General features: G+C 46.4%; 1 protein-coding gene across 6 annotated transcripts in view; it reads right to left on the reverse strand.

The window, feature by feature from the left end:
* Window positions 1-1,729: 1,729 nt before the first annotated feature.
* Window positions 1,730-17,999, reverse strand: part of FBXO31 (F-box protein 31) — a 46,201-nt gene continuing 29,931 nt past the window's right edge. For all 6 annotated transcript variants that reach the window (XM_030581261.1, XM_030581260.1, XM_030581259.1 and 3 more), the window contains 3 exons: window positions 13,509-13,662; window positions 9,407-9,774; window positions 1,730-7,749 (listed from right to left, as the gene is read on the reverse strand). In XM_030581261.1, coding sequence (XP_030437121.1) covers window positions 7,527-7,749; window positions 9,407-9,774; window positions 13,509-13,662 — 745 coding nt within the window. In that variant the 3' untranslated portion in view covers window positions 1,730-7,526. The remainder of the gene's footprint in view (window positions 7,750-9,406; window positions 9,775-13,508; window positions 13,663-17,999) is intronic.

A 17,999-nucleotide genomic window follows, 5' to 3' on the forward strand; every position in this document is an offset into this window, starting at 1 on the left:
TGCAAAATCACTTTTTTTTTTTTTTTTTGGCAGAACCACCCCTTTCCTCCCCAAACCAAATACAAGCAGAGGCAAAAAATCCCCCTCTGCCCCCCCCAAAAGGACACAAACTGGGACAGGTGCATTGTTTAAACTGCAGTTCTGATTTTCCATGTTAATGTTTGTAGCATAAGATGTTTAAGTGCCAGAAATGGAGGAACAAGTGGCATTTCAGAAAGAAAGTTCACCTTTCCTCTCTCTGCTACCATTTGTAGAAGGCAGATAGCTGGCGTGTTATTTATATGGTGTCATGGATGCACATGGCACTTTACAAACACTTAAGACGACAATGGTACTGACACCAGATACAAACCTCTCTCTGAAAGGCCAGGTGGAGACTGGAGTCTGTGCCATATGAAATTGTTAATGAAGGATACACATAGGAATAGGGGAAAAACTATTTAGGGGAAGGAAGGGGGAAAAGCAACCAACAAAGGGCATATTGCTTTGACAAAGCAAATCAACACAACTAATTTAAGTGCTTTTTTCTTTATCAAGATTGAAAATTAGAGTGCAACCCAAATTTAAAAAACCACACATAATTACATAATTTTAATTTAGCATACACACACAAAAATCAGTCGCACTCACATTTACATAAGTTACCTCATTCTTCTATTGATCTCAAGAATCTTGTACGTTCCACTGTTTATCTGCCCTGAACCACAAAGACCAACATGCAATCCTGTGGTAGCTGGACACAACGAAAGAAGTTTGGCCATGTGAGTAGTCGTCTATACACACAAAATTATATATTATCTTCTAAGCTAGCAATCTGAGATCAAACAGCCCTGTTTCAACACGTGAAGCCAGCAGTTGCATTATGCTCAGTGATCAGTTTTAAATTAAAAAAAGCTACTTAAATTAAAAGAGAGTCATCTGGTACAAGTGAACATTGAGCCTGTTTCATTTTTCTCCAGCTGTTCACTTCTCCACAGCAAGTCTTCTATAAAGTTACCTTCTTTCCCAGTTATGGTTTCTTAATGAGCTGCATCCCTTCCCTTCATACCTTGTGCCAGAATTGCTGCAGCCACACTGTTAGAAACATACAGAAACCACACGGGAAAGTGGATACCTAAAGCTACACATTTGCATTCTCCCTAAGTAAACAGAACTTTACAAGTCTGTCTGGACTGCCAAAAACCTTCTGTACCAGTGGAGAGTTCTGTCAAGTCACAGCAGTTTACAGCTAAAAAAAATTCCAGCCCAACACATGGACATCCTACTGGTTGTTACAGACTCTATGAAGTTTGCTGGATGTGACACTGAGCTAGAAATAAATCCACATTCAGGAAAGTCTCCAAGGATGTGACAGAGTTTCCAGCTGCTTCATCGGCATCTCTGTTTCCTAATGTTCATGCACTGTCCTAAGCATGCTTGTATGGAAACACTTGTTAGAGGATGCTGAGCCATGGTTTGTCTTGTAGCTGCTAGGTTAGGTTGCAGTGCAGATTGCAGGGGTTTGGTTTATGTATTCCCTGGCGCTACTGCCAGCAGAGCATTCCTAGACCAACAGACTGACCAGCCGGAGTCTATTTCCTGTCCGTGGACACGATAAATCAACCCCCGAGCGCTCTCCCTGTCGACTCCTGTACTCCACCACTGTGAGAGTCACAGGCGGAGTCAACAGGGGAGCGGCAGCAGTCGACTCACCGCGGTGGAGACCCCAAGGTAAGTCGATCTAAGTACGTCAACTTCAGCTACGTTATTCAAGCGGCTTAGTTGCGTAACTTAGATCGATCCCTCCTCTAGTGTAGACCAAGGCTCATCCTCCTAACAGGTGTTGCCGTGCAAGCACCACTCGTAGGACAGTGCATGAACACTGGGAAACAGAGATGCCCCCAAAGAGGTGGGAACTGTCGTACCCTAGAAGATGCAAACTCCACCACAAGGCTCCTCATCTTGGGCCAGCTCAGACACGCAGACCTCTCCCTGGTAATTGCTCCTCCAAAAGACAAGCGCCTTCACCCCAGAGGAACACAAGAGCCTGGAAACATGGTACCACCTCCTGCCCAATGACAATTCTTCAACTAACCCATAAAAGGGGCCCATCAACCTCCCAATGTCAAGGGACAGGATTCCACACACTTGAAATGGACTTATGCTACACATCATTGCTATTTAGACAAAACCCCTTCCCACAACCACACACTTCCACACTCCAGCTTTCACTATGCCTCTGTAGCACAGATGGTTATTGGGATTATCACAGTATCTAGGAGTCCCAGTCATGGAGCAGGACCCCACTATGCTGGGCACTGTACAAACATGGAACACGCTCACTTCCCCCACTGCAGATTCAGACAACCTTGAGAAGGTCTCCCGTGCTACCAGCCACAACAGCCGACCCTGCTTTTATACAAGCTCCCCGCAGGTGAAGCAGAGGATTAGCGGAGGCATTTGGAGCCACTCAGAGAGGGCTCAATCCTGCAAGCATTCTGTGCATAAGCCAAAACCCACCGAAGTCCATGGGAGTCTTTTCATCAACTCCAATGGGCTTTGGATCGGTTCCCCTGAGCACAGAGGGCTTGTAACGGCTTTCGATAAAATGCTTGGAGATCATTGGCTTGGAGGAACTAGACTGGTGCAAAGTCCTGTTAATGCTGGGTGAAAGATCACCTTGATTTGAACTAAAAGCAAGGGGTCTACTGAACAGGAGGAGAGCTTGGAATAAGACTATCTATTTCCCCACCTCCCAGTGATCAGGTCAGGTGGAGAGACCAGTAAGTTTTTCAAGCTGACCTACAGTACAGAGCGGTTATGCCATGATTTAAATACTTTTAAATAGGGGTTTCACACCCCAGTATTCAGGGACACAACAGACCATACTCCATCTGCAAGTGATGGGTCTGCGCAAGCATCATCATTTCAGTCCCGCTGCTTTGCTATGATGCAGGCACTGTAACACCAAGGAGATGATCCCTAGCAAGAAGCTTCCCCCACCAGGAGTGATGCTGTTTTCCTATTGTTGTAAAAACTGTTGTCAGGGATCAACCCTATCCGCAGCTTTAAGATTTCACAGTGATACAAACACCTCCATCACTCAGCCATCAGTGGCATTCACTTTTGGGCAGACCGGAAGTGTACATTAAAAGGGAGGGCTCATTCTGAAGAGCGCTACAGTAACTCTGTATTGATGTCTATCCTCAAATGCATCAGCACTACAAACTGCTGTAATTGGCGCTGGATGCATCGTTACACACAGTGGCGTACGGTAAAAAAAGTGGGTAAATAACCTAAACTCCATATTTCCCAAACAAGAAGGGGGGTAAAGTCCATTTACTTGTGACTACGCCAGCGGTCACACATCAGTTTTGCCAACCCAGGTGTCACCTGCCTCCACTGAAAGTTGGCAAGGGAATCCCGCTGCATAAAGCTCTCACTAGAGAAACTTAGGCTGCCAGGTGCAACAGCCTTGTTCTGTGGTAGCTTCCCACACTCAGCTTTCACACAAGCAGAGGGTCTTGCTGGGCCCCTTTTGCAGTAAGTGGCATTCTCCAGGGAAAAAATATCTTGATTTGTCAAAGGCTACGTTGCCAGTAGGGCTCAGGAGGCTAGCAGGGCACATGATATAAAATCTCACTCTCCAGTGCATGTCACAGCCTGCATGAATTAGTACAGTCAGACTAGACCTCGGACACTATTACTTGTGCACGCTGTCAAGACACTGCTTAAAATTACCACTCCACCAATGAGACTGCACCGCTGAACCTGACGTTTTTCTTTTTCGTATAGCTTACACCTGCTAAGTGCCACTCCTCTCTCTCGCTCTGCCCTTCTGCAGCCTGACTCTGAAAGCTGTTGGGTCAAACTCTTCACAGCAGCTTTTCTTTATTCTACCTTCCCCTGCAAAACATGGATACACCTTGATCCAAAGGCCCCTATACATACTGGAGCGTGGAAGGCCACTGCTCCCCAGAGGTGAAGTACCAGTTTCCATGGCTTCAGACCTCTGCCAACTTTCCATTCACACAGGGCCAGACGAAAGGAATTCGCTTCTGAAATGTCACAAGCCTGAAGGCCTTTTTTTGGCATTAGCCCAGATTCCAGTCACTGTCTATTCTCCAGCAAAAGAATAAAAACCACGATGTACCAGCAGTTCAGCCTGGTACATTCTGACACTGAAGTTAGTCGGGCATCCTATAAATGAGAGGAGCTTCTGAAAGTCTCTGAAAAGCAGCTGCGGCATATGCAGATCTCTGCACAGCCTTCTCACTGGGTGAGGAGCTAACCATCCTGCCAAGCACATCTAGAGTTCAAAGGGCATCCACGGAAGAACTTGAAAGCTGCCATTAAAATATTATGGAGAGACACGCTCCAAGTGGGGGCATTGCACCAGTCTGGAGATCAGACACTGCTGGGCAGGTGCTGACAGCCTAAGAAAAGCACTCAAACACAAGCATTGAGACTATATTTGTGAAAAGCCCCCCCCCGTCTTCCACTGCATGATGTCTGAGGGCCACAGGTAACAAACGCAGGGTTACTCCACCACCCCACTCCGCAGCCAGACTCAGAAATACAGGGCAGTCTAAACGGTAATCACAACCCATAACATTATTTTAATAAATCTTAGTGTACATGTTATCTTCACACATTCCCCCATCTGGGTAAGAATGCATGAGAGATTTGTTCTACTCTGAGATCAGCTACCAAGTCAATGTAAGGGTCTATGTTTGTATTTACATGATTGATGGAACAACACCACTGGAGTCATGAGTCTCTCAAGTCAAGTGTCCATATTGTTTTAAATGCAGGTTCATTTTTAAGTGCTACTGTAGAAACAATTTAGGAGAGTCTGTCAAAACTTTAAAGGCCAGATTTTTGATTTGCATATGTAAATTAGGGCAGTTATGGACACATTTTTGCCTTAGAAATTAGACCTGAAACTGGCTGCTCACATGCCCACCAGGCAACTCACACCCACAGGACACCTAATTAGCCTGCACAATTGCACCTGCAATAGCCAGTGCTCCTTTTTGCTTGTGCATTTGCACAGGTGCAGCTCTGAGCGTCTGGTGTGAATGGCAAAAAGGAAATTTAAGAGCTAAGGTTGAGAAGCTGGTTTTAGCCTGTGCCCACGGACCAGTGACCAGAGAAATAAATACCCTGCCAGCATTCCACAGCCTTAGCAATGCTGTGAGAAGAAAGCAAATTCTCCCTCCTGCTGGGATAGGAAGAGGCATAGCCCCTCACCCATGTAAAGAGCTACATTGGATAAGCTACACAATCGAGGCAGGCTCAAATGAACACTACTAACATTCCAGAGGCCCTCTCACTCTGATGTATACCTTGGTATGGTTCACGTTAGGGATGATTGGGTAGGAAGGGAAGAAGTTCCCAGAATTGCTTTCTGATCCATACAGATTCATGCAACTTGATATGATAGGGATTAGTCCTGTGAGTGACACAACCTGCTGCTCTGAGGCACTGAGGGACACTGTTCACATGCAGCTCAGGAAGGGAATGACATGAAGGCTGAAGTCGGAGCAGCAGCAACAAAACTGCAATAGGAGGGAATTAGTTTCCTGTTATCAGTGAAATCAGCCAAGAAGTGAGCCTTTCCCTCGAAAGCAGCACAAAATCATCCCACTCCACTGTCAAAGGTGGAAAGAGGGAGAACTTGCGAGACAAGGTGTCGTCCCACCAATGGAGGTGCCCTCATGGGAGTTGAAAGATGCAATCTTTAACAGTCTTCCTCTTCTCCAAAAGGGATTAGGACAAAGAAAGCAGACTTCACTTGGAGTCAAGCCTTTCCTCCACCCCTCAACCCCCACCATCTGCCCCCAAAAGAAACTGTTGGGAAATTGCTTCTATAATAGCTAACAAGTGATAAATAGCAGGAGAGATGTTAGAAAGGCCCAGAGCTATCCATTAGCTGCCTCATGGCTGCGGTTCTCCCAGCCCCTGATCCCAGACTCAGGTCAAAGAGATGGAGGAAACTGGAAAAGGAAGGCAGTTCCCTTGATACGTTACACCTTGACTCCTTCTTCATTCAGCTGGGGATTCCTGCGTCTCTTCCTACTCAAGACTAATGAGAACAAAAGTGTCTGGAAAACTTGTGATACGGTGGATAACAGACATAGAGCCCGAACCATAATCCTTCTGCCGCACAGTTAGCTACTGCCTGACCTACAGTCACCTACCGGGTTTCTGAGGCAAGCAGCTCCTTTGCTTTTGAAGCAGAACTCTGCCAGATAGATGATGATGGTTGGAATTCTGGACTTCTTCCCACCTACCTGCACCTTCCAATAGCGCTCAGATAGCTATGTTAAGAGTAGCTAAGGGAAATTCAGTGCAAAAGCTTTCTGAGATGGTGTCACTAGAAGAGAAATCCGTATTAGGTAGGGGAAAGAATACAAGAACCCTGCAGTACAGAGATGCGGAAGCCAGAGACAGATGTCTACAGAGGCCACTGAAAAATAAACAAAATGTTCCCTGGGAAGTGTCAGAAAAGCCATTGAGAGGCATCAGAATGAACAACAGCTTCCTTTACGCTGCACAGGGGGAAATACCACATCATAGGCACTAGCCTAGTCAGAAATTACATTTCACAGCGGCTGTCATCCAGCAAGTGTGAAGGTCAGTAGTTTACCATATTTAGGATTTTTAATTCTTTAAAATGAGAACTTCAAAAAAGTCTTTTAAAAGATCCATTTAAAACGAGCTAAAACTGCAGAAGTTTCTCCTCCAATCTGAACTGGTTTTGTCTGGAGTTCCATACTGGTCCCTATAAAGGTAGCTATGATTCCCGCTTGGCTTCTAGTCAGATTCAGACTACAGTCCAAGAGGGTCATGGGGGCAGTGAGCTTTGGGAGACAGCATGAGAGTACCAGTGGAGCTGTTTGCAGTGGAAATCCCCTCTCTTACTGTTGAATCCCACTTTGATTCCCAAATCAAGGGCAGAGCTACCTCGAGTCTGTTTTTCCATCAAGGCTGCATTATGAGGAAGAGCCTTGGAGGGGGGCAAAACACAATTAGTCACTTTTGAGCCACGCAGTAAACTGGCAGGTGGGGATGTTGGGTTTTTGGGGGTGATCAAGTCTTCAAATTATTAGATTGGGCCGGTTGCAGGAAAGATTGAACCTGACACTTCGCTGAAGGGTTTGCCTTCTGCAGGGATCTGCCAATGGCTAGAGCAGAGAGCACGTATATATTATATCTTCTATATAGATTATTTAGCTGTTCCTCAATGTTGGCCTCTAAGGAATTTTGCTCTGATACATTCTTTTAAAAATGCTCATTTCCCTCCTGTGTAGGTTCCCTCCCACTATGCAGACTGGTGTCGCAGACTATATAGAAAGTACTGCCAGGGAGCAGCGTGGGGATTCTGTTTATATTCTAACAGGGATGTGTAGATTTTGGCAAAAAGGCCTTACTGAAAAGTGCATGCTTTTGTTCAGAGGTACCACAGGCAGGGGTTCTGTCCTTGGCAGGAGAGAGCAGAAACCTTCTTCGCAATCCCCTCTCTGTCCACAAGGGACCGCCTGTCAAGTCGTCATCAACTGAATGTTTTTGAGCATTTCATCAAAGGCCTCTCGGGACGGCGCCTCGGCATTCTGGAAAGAGACCTTGATCCGGCTGTAGAGGCTGAAGGATTTCAGCTCCAGCCAGATGAACCCGAAACGATCATCATCGAAGAGAATGAAGATGCCCGGCGTTCGCTCAGGGCTGGTGAAGCCGTGTCCGGCAATGAGCCCCGTGCCATAAAAACTACAGAGAGGGAGAGAAAAGCAGAGAAAAGAACAACATGAAAAAGCCTCTGACTGCATCACTGTGGCAGTTTAAGATGAATTTACTGTACCAGAGCAAACCTGAGGTCCATCTAGACAAGCCACCGGTGCCTAGGACCTGATGGTTCAGAGGAAAATCAAACAACCCTAGAATGCACTTGAGTAGACATGCCATGCTGCACAAAGGGGGGAGTTTTACCTGCTGACTTTGAAGCAATCAGCTCATGCCCTGCAGCAGAAAGTGCCATTGCCTCCATCTTCACAAGCATGAGAACAATGCTACAAACACTCACCTGCTCCTTTAAGTGCAGCTACAGTATCTGAGGGTATGGCTACACTTGAAATTTCTGTGAATGTGGTCAGAGCGGCAGCGCTGGGAGAGAGCTCTCCCAGAGCTGCATGTAAACCACATCCTCTACGGGTATAGCTTGCAGCACTGGGAGCCGCGCTCCCAGCACTGCGGCACCGATTACACCGAGGCTTTACAGCGCTGTATCTTGCAGCGCTCAGGGGGGTGTTTTTTCACACCCCTGAGCGCGAAAGTTGCAGCGCTGTAAAGTGCCAGTGTAGCCAAGGCCTCAGCTAAAGATCGGTACATGGGAGCTAACCTAACATCCCTGCAGCTATGCACACAAGGATTTGACTTCAGTTTCAAGGATCAAACCAGACTAAACAAAGGCTGATAGGCCTGGGGCATGAGACGTGTGTAACCAGGCCACACTCTGGCTGTGGAGGAAAGGCGGGTAAAGTTCAGAGCAAAGCCCTTGGCACGCAGTGGGGAGGGCACATCTGAACAGCATGTTGCTTCTAGCTTGGAATCGGGCCTTTGTGGATTGGTGGAATGACCTGCTGCGAGTTAGTTAGCACAGGATGTTTGGCTGAGGGTCATTTCTGTTTAGATCCAGACTCTTTCCCCCACCCCTTCATTTAGCAAGGTGCCTCACTGAAGATGGCACCCGCACTATCCAAAAATAAAAGGCTCAATCATGCTGCAAGGTGCTCTGCATCCCCACAGCTCCCATTCATTGAGGGTGCTGAGCACCTTTGCAGGATTGGGCCCAAAGCGCATAAGTCCTGAAGCAGTCAGCGGGAAAGGGCAGCACATTCCCATGGTCCCAGGAGACAAGTGTGATGCACAGGTAGGACCCAGCTAGGGAGGATCTTGAGAAACAGGGAGAAAAGGAGCAAGTGGCTCACGGAGAATCAGAGCAATAATGGGAAAATACAGGAGGGATTATGCCCCAGGGCACCATCAGGGCAGGATCTGCAGGAGAGATGAGATAGGGACACAACTCCTCTCCCACCGCTCGCTATCTGCCAGGAGGTAAAAGGAGCAAAGGAGATTGCACTAGATGGAGTTACAGAGGACGGAGTACTGATGAGAGATAGTAAGCTCAGACTGAGCGCGGGGGCAGGGGGGTGAAGATCACAGCACGTGCTTCGGGCGTCAGTGCAGAAAGGCTCTAGGGGGTTTCGCCCCTATATTTTCCCCTTGGGTTCAGGTTGGATGTCCCGTCTGGGCAGGGGAGGAGCGATGCGAGAGCAGTGCTAATAACGGAGCCTCTTTCCTGAGCAGGTCTCAGCTGCTTGCGTGGGGGAGGGCGCGTAGGAAAGGCTGATTAACAACATTCATTTACCACATCCGGCAGGTCCGGGGATAATCCTTGTTCCTTGATATGACTCCCACGGGCAGCACAAAAGGCTGCAAGGTCAGCGCCGACTCCTGAGTTGCTGCTACCCCTGCAGCCTCAGTCCCCTCAGCCTCAGCATCGTCCCTCTGCACAGGCTGCTCCACTTGCTGCGAATCGCCCTGTCGGGAGCGGCCCTCCTCTTTGTCCTGCCCTTCCTCCTCCTCTTGCTGCTCCCGGCGCACCTGCTCCTGCACCTCCAGGACAATGCGGGAGAGCTCATTGAAGTTGCACAGGTTCTCGATGTCAGGGAGCTGGATGGGGTGCGCCAGGTCGATCTCCACTGTCTGCTGGCCAGCTGGGATATTGGGATCTCCCTGCAGCAAGGAACGGAAATCATGCTTCAGGACACTACAGAACACAGCTGATGCCAAAAGCTCAGACACCTGTACCGCTGCAGCTGACTAACAAGTTTCCTCCATCCTGGCAATGCCCAGTTCCACAGCAGCACCCCTCTGCTTGTCAATTAAAAGGTCCCACCCAAATCCCAGCAGCACATGCGCCTGGAGCTGCCTGCATCACCCCCTTACACCTGGGATACAGCACCAAGGCCCAACCTGTATGTGGAGACTTGTTCAGAACAGATGGGACAAACTGAGTGGCTGGTGACGTGGCAGGGTAGCATTGCAAAGTTGAAGGGGATAGTCAATTTCAGAGTTCTTTCAATCACGACCACCCCCTGCAGGGGGAAGGAAGAGAGTTTATCAGCTGGTCTCAGTGCATGGCTGCCAGTGTCGGGTGGGGGGAGGAGGGGAAGAGAAGAATCTCAGATACAGGTAATCTGCTCATAACCAGATATTCCCACAGAATGGACTGGGGTGGGCGGAAGGCAGTCTAGATTCAAAAGAATTTCACAGGCCAGACGACGCTCTGCATGGTAGGATTTCACTGCTGTGCAGACAGAAGACAAGATAGCTCAGCATTCTGGAAAATCTTGGCACTGGACTATTTGCCTAGATGGCATTTCCCCAAAGGCTGAGAACAGCCAGGCTAACAAATGTCCCCACCCCAGGAAATTGTACGTGCTCCTACATAATGAATTTGTTCCCACCAATCCCCCCAGTAAGTTGGTTCTGCTGTGACAAAGTTATTATTCCCTTCTCTAAGTTACTTATCTGACCCCAATCCCCATAGTGTCTTGACCACCTTATTCTCACAGCATCCCAGTGCTATTATCCCCATTTTACAGATAAGAAACTGAGGAACAAGTCAGTGTAATACTCAGACCCCTAAAGCCCAGCAAAATCAATGGAAGTTAGGAGCCCAAATACCTTTGAGAATCTGGGCCTTAGTGACGTGTCCAAGGTCACACAGGCTGTCTGGCAAGCAGGTAATGGAACTCAGGTCTCCCAGATCCTAGGCTTGTGCCCTAACCACTGAATCATCCTCTCTCTACTCTAGGCTGTCTGTTACAGCTATCCCCCTATTCCATTTTGTTTCTCACAGCTGTCCCCATACTCCATTTTGTTTTTGTTCTCCTCCTGTGGCCGCCCTGCCCTGGCTGTTAAGTTGTTTACCAGGGCCACTGCCCTTCTCAAAGGGAGGGCCCCTTAAGTTGTTTAACAAGAGCCATTGCCCTTCTCAAAGGGATGGCCACTTGTGCTGCGTGCTAAATGGGACCACTGCCCTGTTCAAAGGGTTAGTCCTGTTATCACCTCGTTGAACCTGGGCTCGGTGTAGGGCAGGCAATGTCCTGAGCTGCAAGACCTATTGTGTTTTTAAGATCCTGGGCATGAGTCATAGGCCTCATGTGCTTTTGAGTCACCTACTGCACAGGACTCTGCCCAGACATGTTTCTGTGCTCACCTGCAGTTTTTTCCCTGTGCCTCCTCCCCTGTGACAGAGGGAGCCTATCAGGATTACTGGCGGGAAACTGCCTAAGTTTGCCTTTAAAAACAGACATTTTTGAAACAGACATCAGAAAGGTTCCTGCATTGCTGCCTGGTCTGATCAGCCAGGGTTTATGGGGGGTCCTTTCTCCGCCCTCGTTTTATTTTTTGAGCGTACCCCCGTTTTTTGAACCTCCCCCCACAAAGAACGAATTGCTACCTGAGAGATCTCCTGATTATTGAGACTGTATCGAGCCCTCCTTGCTTCTTCTGATGTTGCTGCTGCTTCTACCTTTGCTGCTGCCTTGGGGACTGGTAAGAATCCCTCTGTGAAACTTTCCCTACTTTTATTTTATTATTTTAGCTGCTGGCTCTGTTTCCCCAGCACACAGACTCAAGCTAAACCTTGGTCTGTGTCTTAAAACCTCGCTTAAACTCCGCAGCGCTTTGCTGCTAAAAATAAGTTTGTGCCGCTGCTAAGCTCTGGTCCTGTGGGCTTTGCCTCGGGGCTCCCTGCTTTCAGCTGTATCCCTTGGCTTCCTTGGGAGCTGTATCCTGGGCACATACCACTCTGCCCTCTGTGACTTCCCCATAGCATAAGGTGCACCATAGGTTTTGTTTTTTTAGTTTAATAAGTCATAGTTTGTTAAGATTGTAGAGCTTGTAAGTTCACCTGCCTTGTTATAGTTTACTGTTTTGTTGCTTCGTATAGTTGCTTGTTATAGTTTTGCTTAGAATTGTGATATTTGTTGTTTTGCCTAGTCAAGGTAGATAAGGTTTTTGCTGCTTGAATTCGTCTCCCCGCTGTCCCGATCTCTCCCTGAACTTTCCTGTGTCTGTTTTTCCCCCGCTCCAATCTCCCCCTCTGTGTACTTCTCTGTGTCTATAGACAAGGTTTTTGCCGCTTGAATTCGTGTCCGTTTTTTCTGCTCCAATCTCCCCCTGTGTACTTCTCCATGACTATAGATAAGGTTTTTGCTGCTTAAATTCGTCTTCCCGCTGTCCCGATCTCTCCCTGACCTTTCCCGTGTCTGTTTTTCCCCCCGCTCCAGTCTCCCCCTCTGTGTGCGTCTGTGTCTCCCTGTTATAACCCTTTGCTGCTTTTTCCCCTGCATCTGCTCTCTCTCCAAATGTCCCAAACTCCTTGCTGCTTCTCCTGCTGTATAAACTTCCCAAACCCTTTGCTGCTTTTTTCCCCGCATTGGCACTCTCTCCGAACCTCCCAACTTCCCCCCACACCCCGTGTCTGCATCACCCTCCGAACTCCCCAAACCCCTTGCTGCTTCTCCCCCTGTGAAACTTTCCAAATCCCTTGCTGCTTCTCCCCGTCTAACTTCCCAAACCCCTTGCTGCTTCTCCCCGTCTAACTTCCCAAACCCCTTGCTGCTTTTTTTCCTTTGTTTTTGGCGTCCACTTGTTGCTTAAACCTCTGTCTAGCCCTTCTTTGCACTTCTCCGCTGCCCCTCCCCTACCGCAGATCACCATCACACTGCTCCGTTGTCCTTACCCTGCAGGGCTTCAGAGTCTCTCGCTGCTTCCAGCCGCACTCTCCTCTCATCAGTTGCCACTAATCATTCACTCCCCTCCCCCCTCCTGTTCCTTGACAGATTATCTGCTATCCTAGCCTCACAAATTAAGTCATTACTCTTCTTTTATACCATTACATTGCATAAGTTCACTTATATTCACATTTTACTTGTAACACCCCATTGGTTGCTTCCACTTTTCTGATATACTTTGTATTTGCATTGATACCATTGTGTTACATTGTGTATAACCACTTAATACATTCTATCTAAGATTGTTGACCATTTTATATGGAAGCTACCATTTTATTTTGCATTTCTTTTTGATACGCTTATTGACTGTACTGTACCCCATTGTGCTGAACCCCATTTACTGTACCCCACTGTTAGAACTCCCTATACTGTTCAATAAGAACCCCCCCATCATTGTCTATTGTAAACACCCTGTACATCGTATTTCATTGTTAAATTCCCATCACTTCCTTTTTCCTTTAATAAAGAAATTAATTGGCACCCCACCTGTGTGGTAATTGCTCCCCAAGATCCCATATACCTGCTGGCAGGGACATAGGCAACCACCTCTGTCACACAGATCCCTGACGCAAGGGAGAGTGAGAAGGGCTGCAGTTTACTACCCTGATTCCACGGCAGTTGGAACCTGTCAGGGAGCTCAGGAGAGAGGAAAAAACCACTCACAGTTATTTTAGTCCCTTTGGCTTTCTTCCCATGAAAACTCAGCATGACAATCTCCAGGCCGTGGCTCCCGTAAGTTCCCTTAAAGAGACCTGGCTTTAAGAGGTCATCAGCATTGCTAGGAGGGAGGTAGATGCGTCGGTACGTCAAGCAGTTGCTGTGGAACAGAAGCTAGTCAGGCAGTTTACAAGAGAACAACGAGATATTGATTCTTCACCAAGAACTTAAGCTACCCTCCACTCCCCTTGCCTGCCTTGGATCTTCTAAAGAGATTATTTAACAAAAGGGGCAAGATCTTCACTTTCTGGCATTTTAAAAAGCACTCCAGACTTTGAATAGCACACATCCCCCTCAACCCCCTTTTCCCACCTCCAAAAGTCCATTTGGCTAAGAGATCTCTAGAACTGGCAAAGGCTGCACTTGTACCTAAGCTACAGCATGTCAACCCACTCCTATTTCTGGAGAACCCAAGGTGAGTGGAGCCTAGTTAAATATCTGTTAAAGCAATTAACTTCTGATAGCTCTGAAAATGACATTTACTGCTAGTTGTTACGTTCCCAGAAGCTGGGACTGTGTAATTTGTGTCAAGTGTGGTATAAAGCATATTTCCTGCTAAAAAATATAATCAGCAGATGGCCTGTAGGGATGGTTGATAGTCACACCATTTTAAAATTCAGTAAGATACATTTATTCATGTCTGAACATTGGTGACATCAGAGTAGACCTTTTGGAAGCCTTCTCAAACCACTGCTAGCTTTGAACACTCAGCAGCTACTGCACATCCTCTTTATCTCCTAACTAGTTGTCCCCTACGACGATGACCCATCACCATTCCTTCCATGATCATTTTCTCAAGGTTATTTTCATCTCCATGCCTGACGTAACCCAAATACATAAGTTTGCGCCTGTTGATTTCCAAGAGGAGGGGCGGCTTCTCTCCAAGAGTATTTCTATAATAAACATCTGTTTTCTCCATCCAGAAGATATGCAAGTCTTCGCCATCACCACATCTCAAAAGCTTCCATTTTATTCTGGTCAGCAAAATTAGTTTCCCATGATTCAGATCCATAGGTTGCTATTAAGAAAATTAAGCTTTTCTCCAGGTAAACCTTCATATATTGAAGCACCATGTTTTTTCCAAACTTTTGTAAGGGAGGCCATTGCTGCTGAGCTGTTCCTCATTGTCTTCTGATTTTTTTGGAACATCCTTCTTGGTTGGATATGTATGATCCCAGATAGTTTAATTCATCTAGTGCCTCTACAACTTGACTTCATCGTGTTGTCCACATGCATTCCATTTTTGTCAATCATGTCAATGTGCATGCATTTCGTTTTCACCTCATTCAGGGATAGTCTATATTAAAAACAGACTCCAACATGCCTTGTATTCCCTCAGTGGTTGTAGCAAAGAGCACTGTGTCATCACCTCAGTGGGAAATTATACTTCCTGCACTTTTCAATGATGCAACAGATGTTCATGATTTGATCATGCGTGCCTCATCCCTCTCTGAAACCATCCTGTTGTGATGGAAATTCTGCTTTTATCGTTTGCTTTGTGCAATCTTGGATTATCTAGGGCAAAATTTGACTTGTGTATAATAACAAAATGATGCTATTCTTATTACATTGTTATGTAATCTCTCTTTGGTAAGATTGATTCCCTTTGTCCAGTTGTCCAGCCAATTTCTAGTCATCCACACAGCACTGCAAATTTACCATGAGATCAATACTGAGCACTCTGTCAGGCTTTCCATGAAAAGGATCCAGTATCTCTGTTTACAGGCACCGTGTGATCTGTACAAGTCTGGTTCATAATGATTTTCTTAATTTATCAACAAATTCAATAAAGTGTCTTACCTTTCTTAAAAAACAAACAAACAAAAAAACACGCAGTCATCAATCACTTCCAACAGTTCTGTTGGTATGCTGTCTAGCCCTGGTGCTTTCCCTGGCTTCACTTTCACATTAGTATGCACGATTTGTTCTCCCAGGATCAATGGCTCCACCTCCATACTCCTTTCTGTTGTCCTGTATTAAGAGTGGCTCTGAGATACAGACTGGCACAGTAATCTCTCCACTGGCATTTGATAACATCACCTTCAGTGAGGGTTCCGCCATCATGATCTTTTATTGGATTTGATGATAGGGAAGTCTAACCACTGCAAATGTCTCTTTTGTATTCCTCTTTGTGACTCTCAACCTCTGTGCATTTTGCCCTTCTGTATTTGCTCTTGTCTCATCTCATCTGCTTTTGGAGGCATCTGCTCAGTTCTTCGTCCTTATAGCTTCATTTTTCAGTCTCTCTAAGCCATTCTTTTTCACTCTGCATTGTTATCCTGCCAGCTCAAATATTTTCTCAGTCAGCCATGCTGCGATCCAATGCTGATTTTTCAGAATATGTGCTCTGGCAGCTTTGAGCATGAGTTTTCATTTTATTCCAAAGTGTGTTCGGGGTGTCCTCCTCTTTCTCCTGTGCCAATGCCTCAAACCTGTTCTGGACAGAAGTCCTGTAGTTTTCATTGATTCTGGACAGATCCAAACGTAGTGGACCTGCTAAATGTCTTATCTTTCAAGTTTTCATTTTATGTTTGAGGCTAACAAGTAACTGCCTGACCCACATGGTCTGCACTCGGGAAAGTTTTTATCCATTAGACTGTGACACTTCTCAGGGGTTTCCAGGGCTGTGAGGCACCTTACTACCACCTGCTCTTGTCTGCGCCTGCTATGGGTCAGTTCCAACTCCATCAGGCTCTGACAACACAAGCCCTGCCCCCCAGGCCTCCATAGGCATTACTCTCTCTTCACAGGTCAACAAGAGGCATCCACCAATCCTTGAGTCCTCCAGGCATCTCCTGCAGTGCCCCACCCTTGATGCACCGGACACTTACAGAATTCTCAGATCCTCTGTTCCCAAGAGGAACAGGACACCTCAGCTTACCAGATACACTGCAGAACTCCGCTCTGCTTAGCACATAGCACTTAAATTTGTTGGTAGCGAAAGCAAGTTTAACAAAGAACAGAGATTCAAATGTACTGGAAACCAATGTTCACAGAATAAAATGGTGCTGTTCCCCAAGTGATAGAGAACTCAAATGTCTAATTGTTCCCTTTATATTACCCAAAATCCATTGTCTGTGTCTCAAGAGCCAGGAATTTGTCCTGATGTGCAGACTTTGTCCCTCGGTATTCTTACTAAACTGCCGCTTGTTGGCTTTGTTTACCGTATATGTAAAGAAACTTTCATTGTCCTTTGCCTCCAGTCAGAGGGGAGAATCCACATTCCTTTGTCTAGATAGGCTCCATGTATGCACTGCCTCCCAAAGGCATTTTAAGAACCTATTTCCAGCTCACACACATTACTCTTCGTGCACTACCCATACCTTCATCACACAATGATTTCTGTGACCAGTGTGTCACCAGTGTATGTATGGTATCTTACATGACCCCTTTTAGACACACTACGACTTCAATGTGTTCAGGGTAATGTGTGTGTTAGGCCTGATGTGAGTTGCACTACAGTGGGCCCTCTGCCAGTGGCTCTTAGGGTCACAGTTAGACAGCAGGGCATCTTGTGAGTTAAGTTTAGGCTCTAGGATGCAAGTTATGATTGTATTTTATATGTAACTCTTTGTTCCCCTGCCCTAGAGGGCTGGAGATTCTGGTAACTTGATGCGAATAAGAAAACTGCTTAGGCCAAGACTGAAACTTGCTAGGATTAAGCTTTAGTGACTAGAAAATGTGCTTTATTTTGTTTTGTCTGTAACCATACCTCTTTTTCTCTTGCTTAGTATCACTTAAATCTATGTTCTTTGTTAATAAACTTATTCTTGTTTTATTACAAAATCATCTCAGTGCTGTGTATTAAAGCGAAATCTGAATCTCCAGCTAACCTAACAAGCTGATGGGTGCTCGCTCTCTTTGGAAGCAACAAATCTAATAATATCCATGTGTCCAGCAAGAAGGTCTGGACACTGCAGACACACATCTCTGGAGGAACTCAGATTGTTACCTGCAAGGCAAGCAGCATCTTGAAGAGTTTGCTGGCAAGGCAGACGGGCTGGCGTGTCAGGGAGCCGATACAGCTTAGTGGCAGCAAAGCTGAGGCAGAGGGGTAACAAGTGGTTCACAGTCCTGGATGTCCTGAGCAGGATGCCACACTAATGAAATCTATCTTACCCAAATTCTTCCCCCAGCCCTTCTCCTGGCTATGGTCCTTTTTTAATGAAACAACTTACCTCCTAGGTGAAAGATTCAGATTGAGTCTATTTAGCTGCAGTTATAGTCCGAAAAAATCCATTGTTTTCACTTGCAAACAGGGTAACCCTGCTTGTGTTTTCCTGTTTGTAATTTCCCCTGGAGACTTCGTGATCACTTGATTAGCATTTTGCTCAGAGTGTAAATATCCCCTGTAAATACTTCACAATGAATACTTCTTTATGACAGCTTACAGCTCCAACTTTCACATCCAGGTCCTCAATCACAAGGGAGATCTCT

This window comes from Gopherus evgoodei, chromosome 12, assembly GCF_007399415.2.
Source record: "Gopherus evgoodei ecotype Sinaloan lineage chromosome 12, rGopEvg1_v1.p, whole genome shotgun sequence".
NCBI classification, from domain to species: Eukaryota; Metazoa; Chordata; order Testudines; family Testudinidae; genus Gopherus; species Gopherus evgoodei.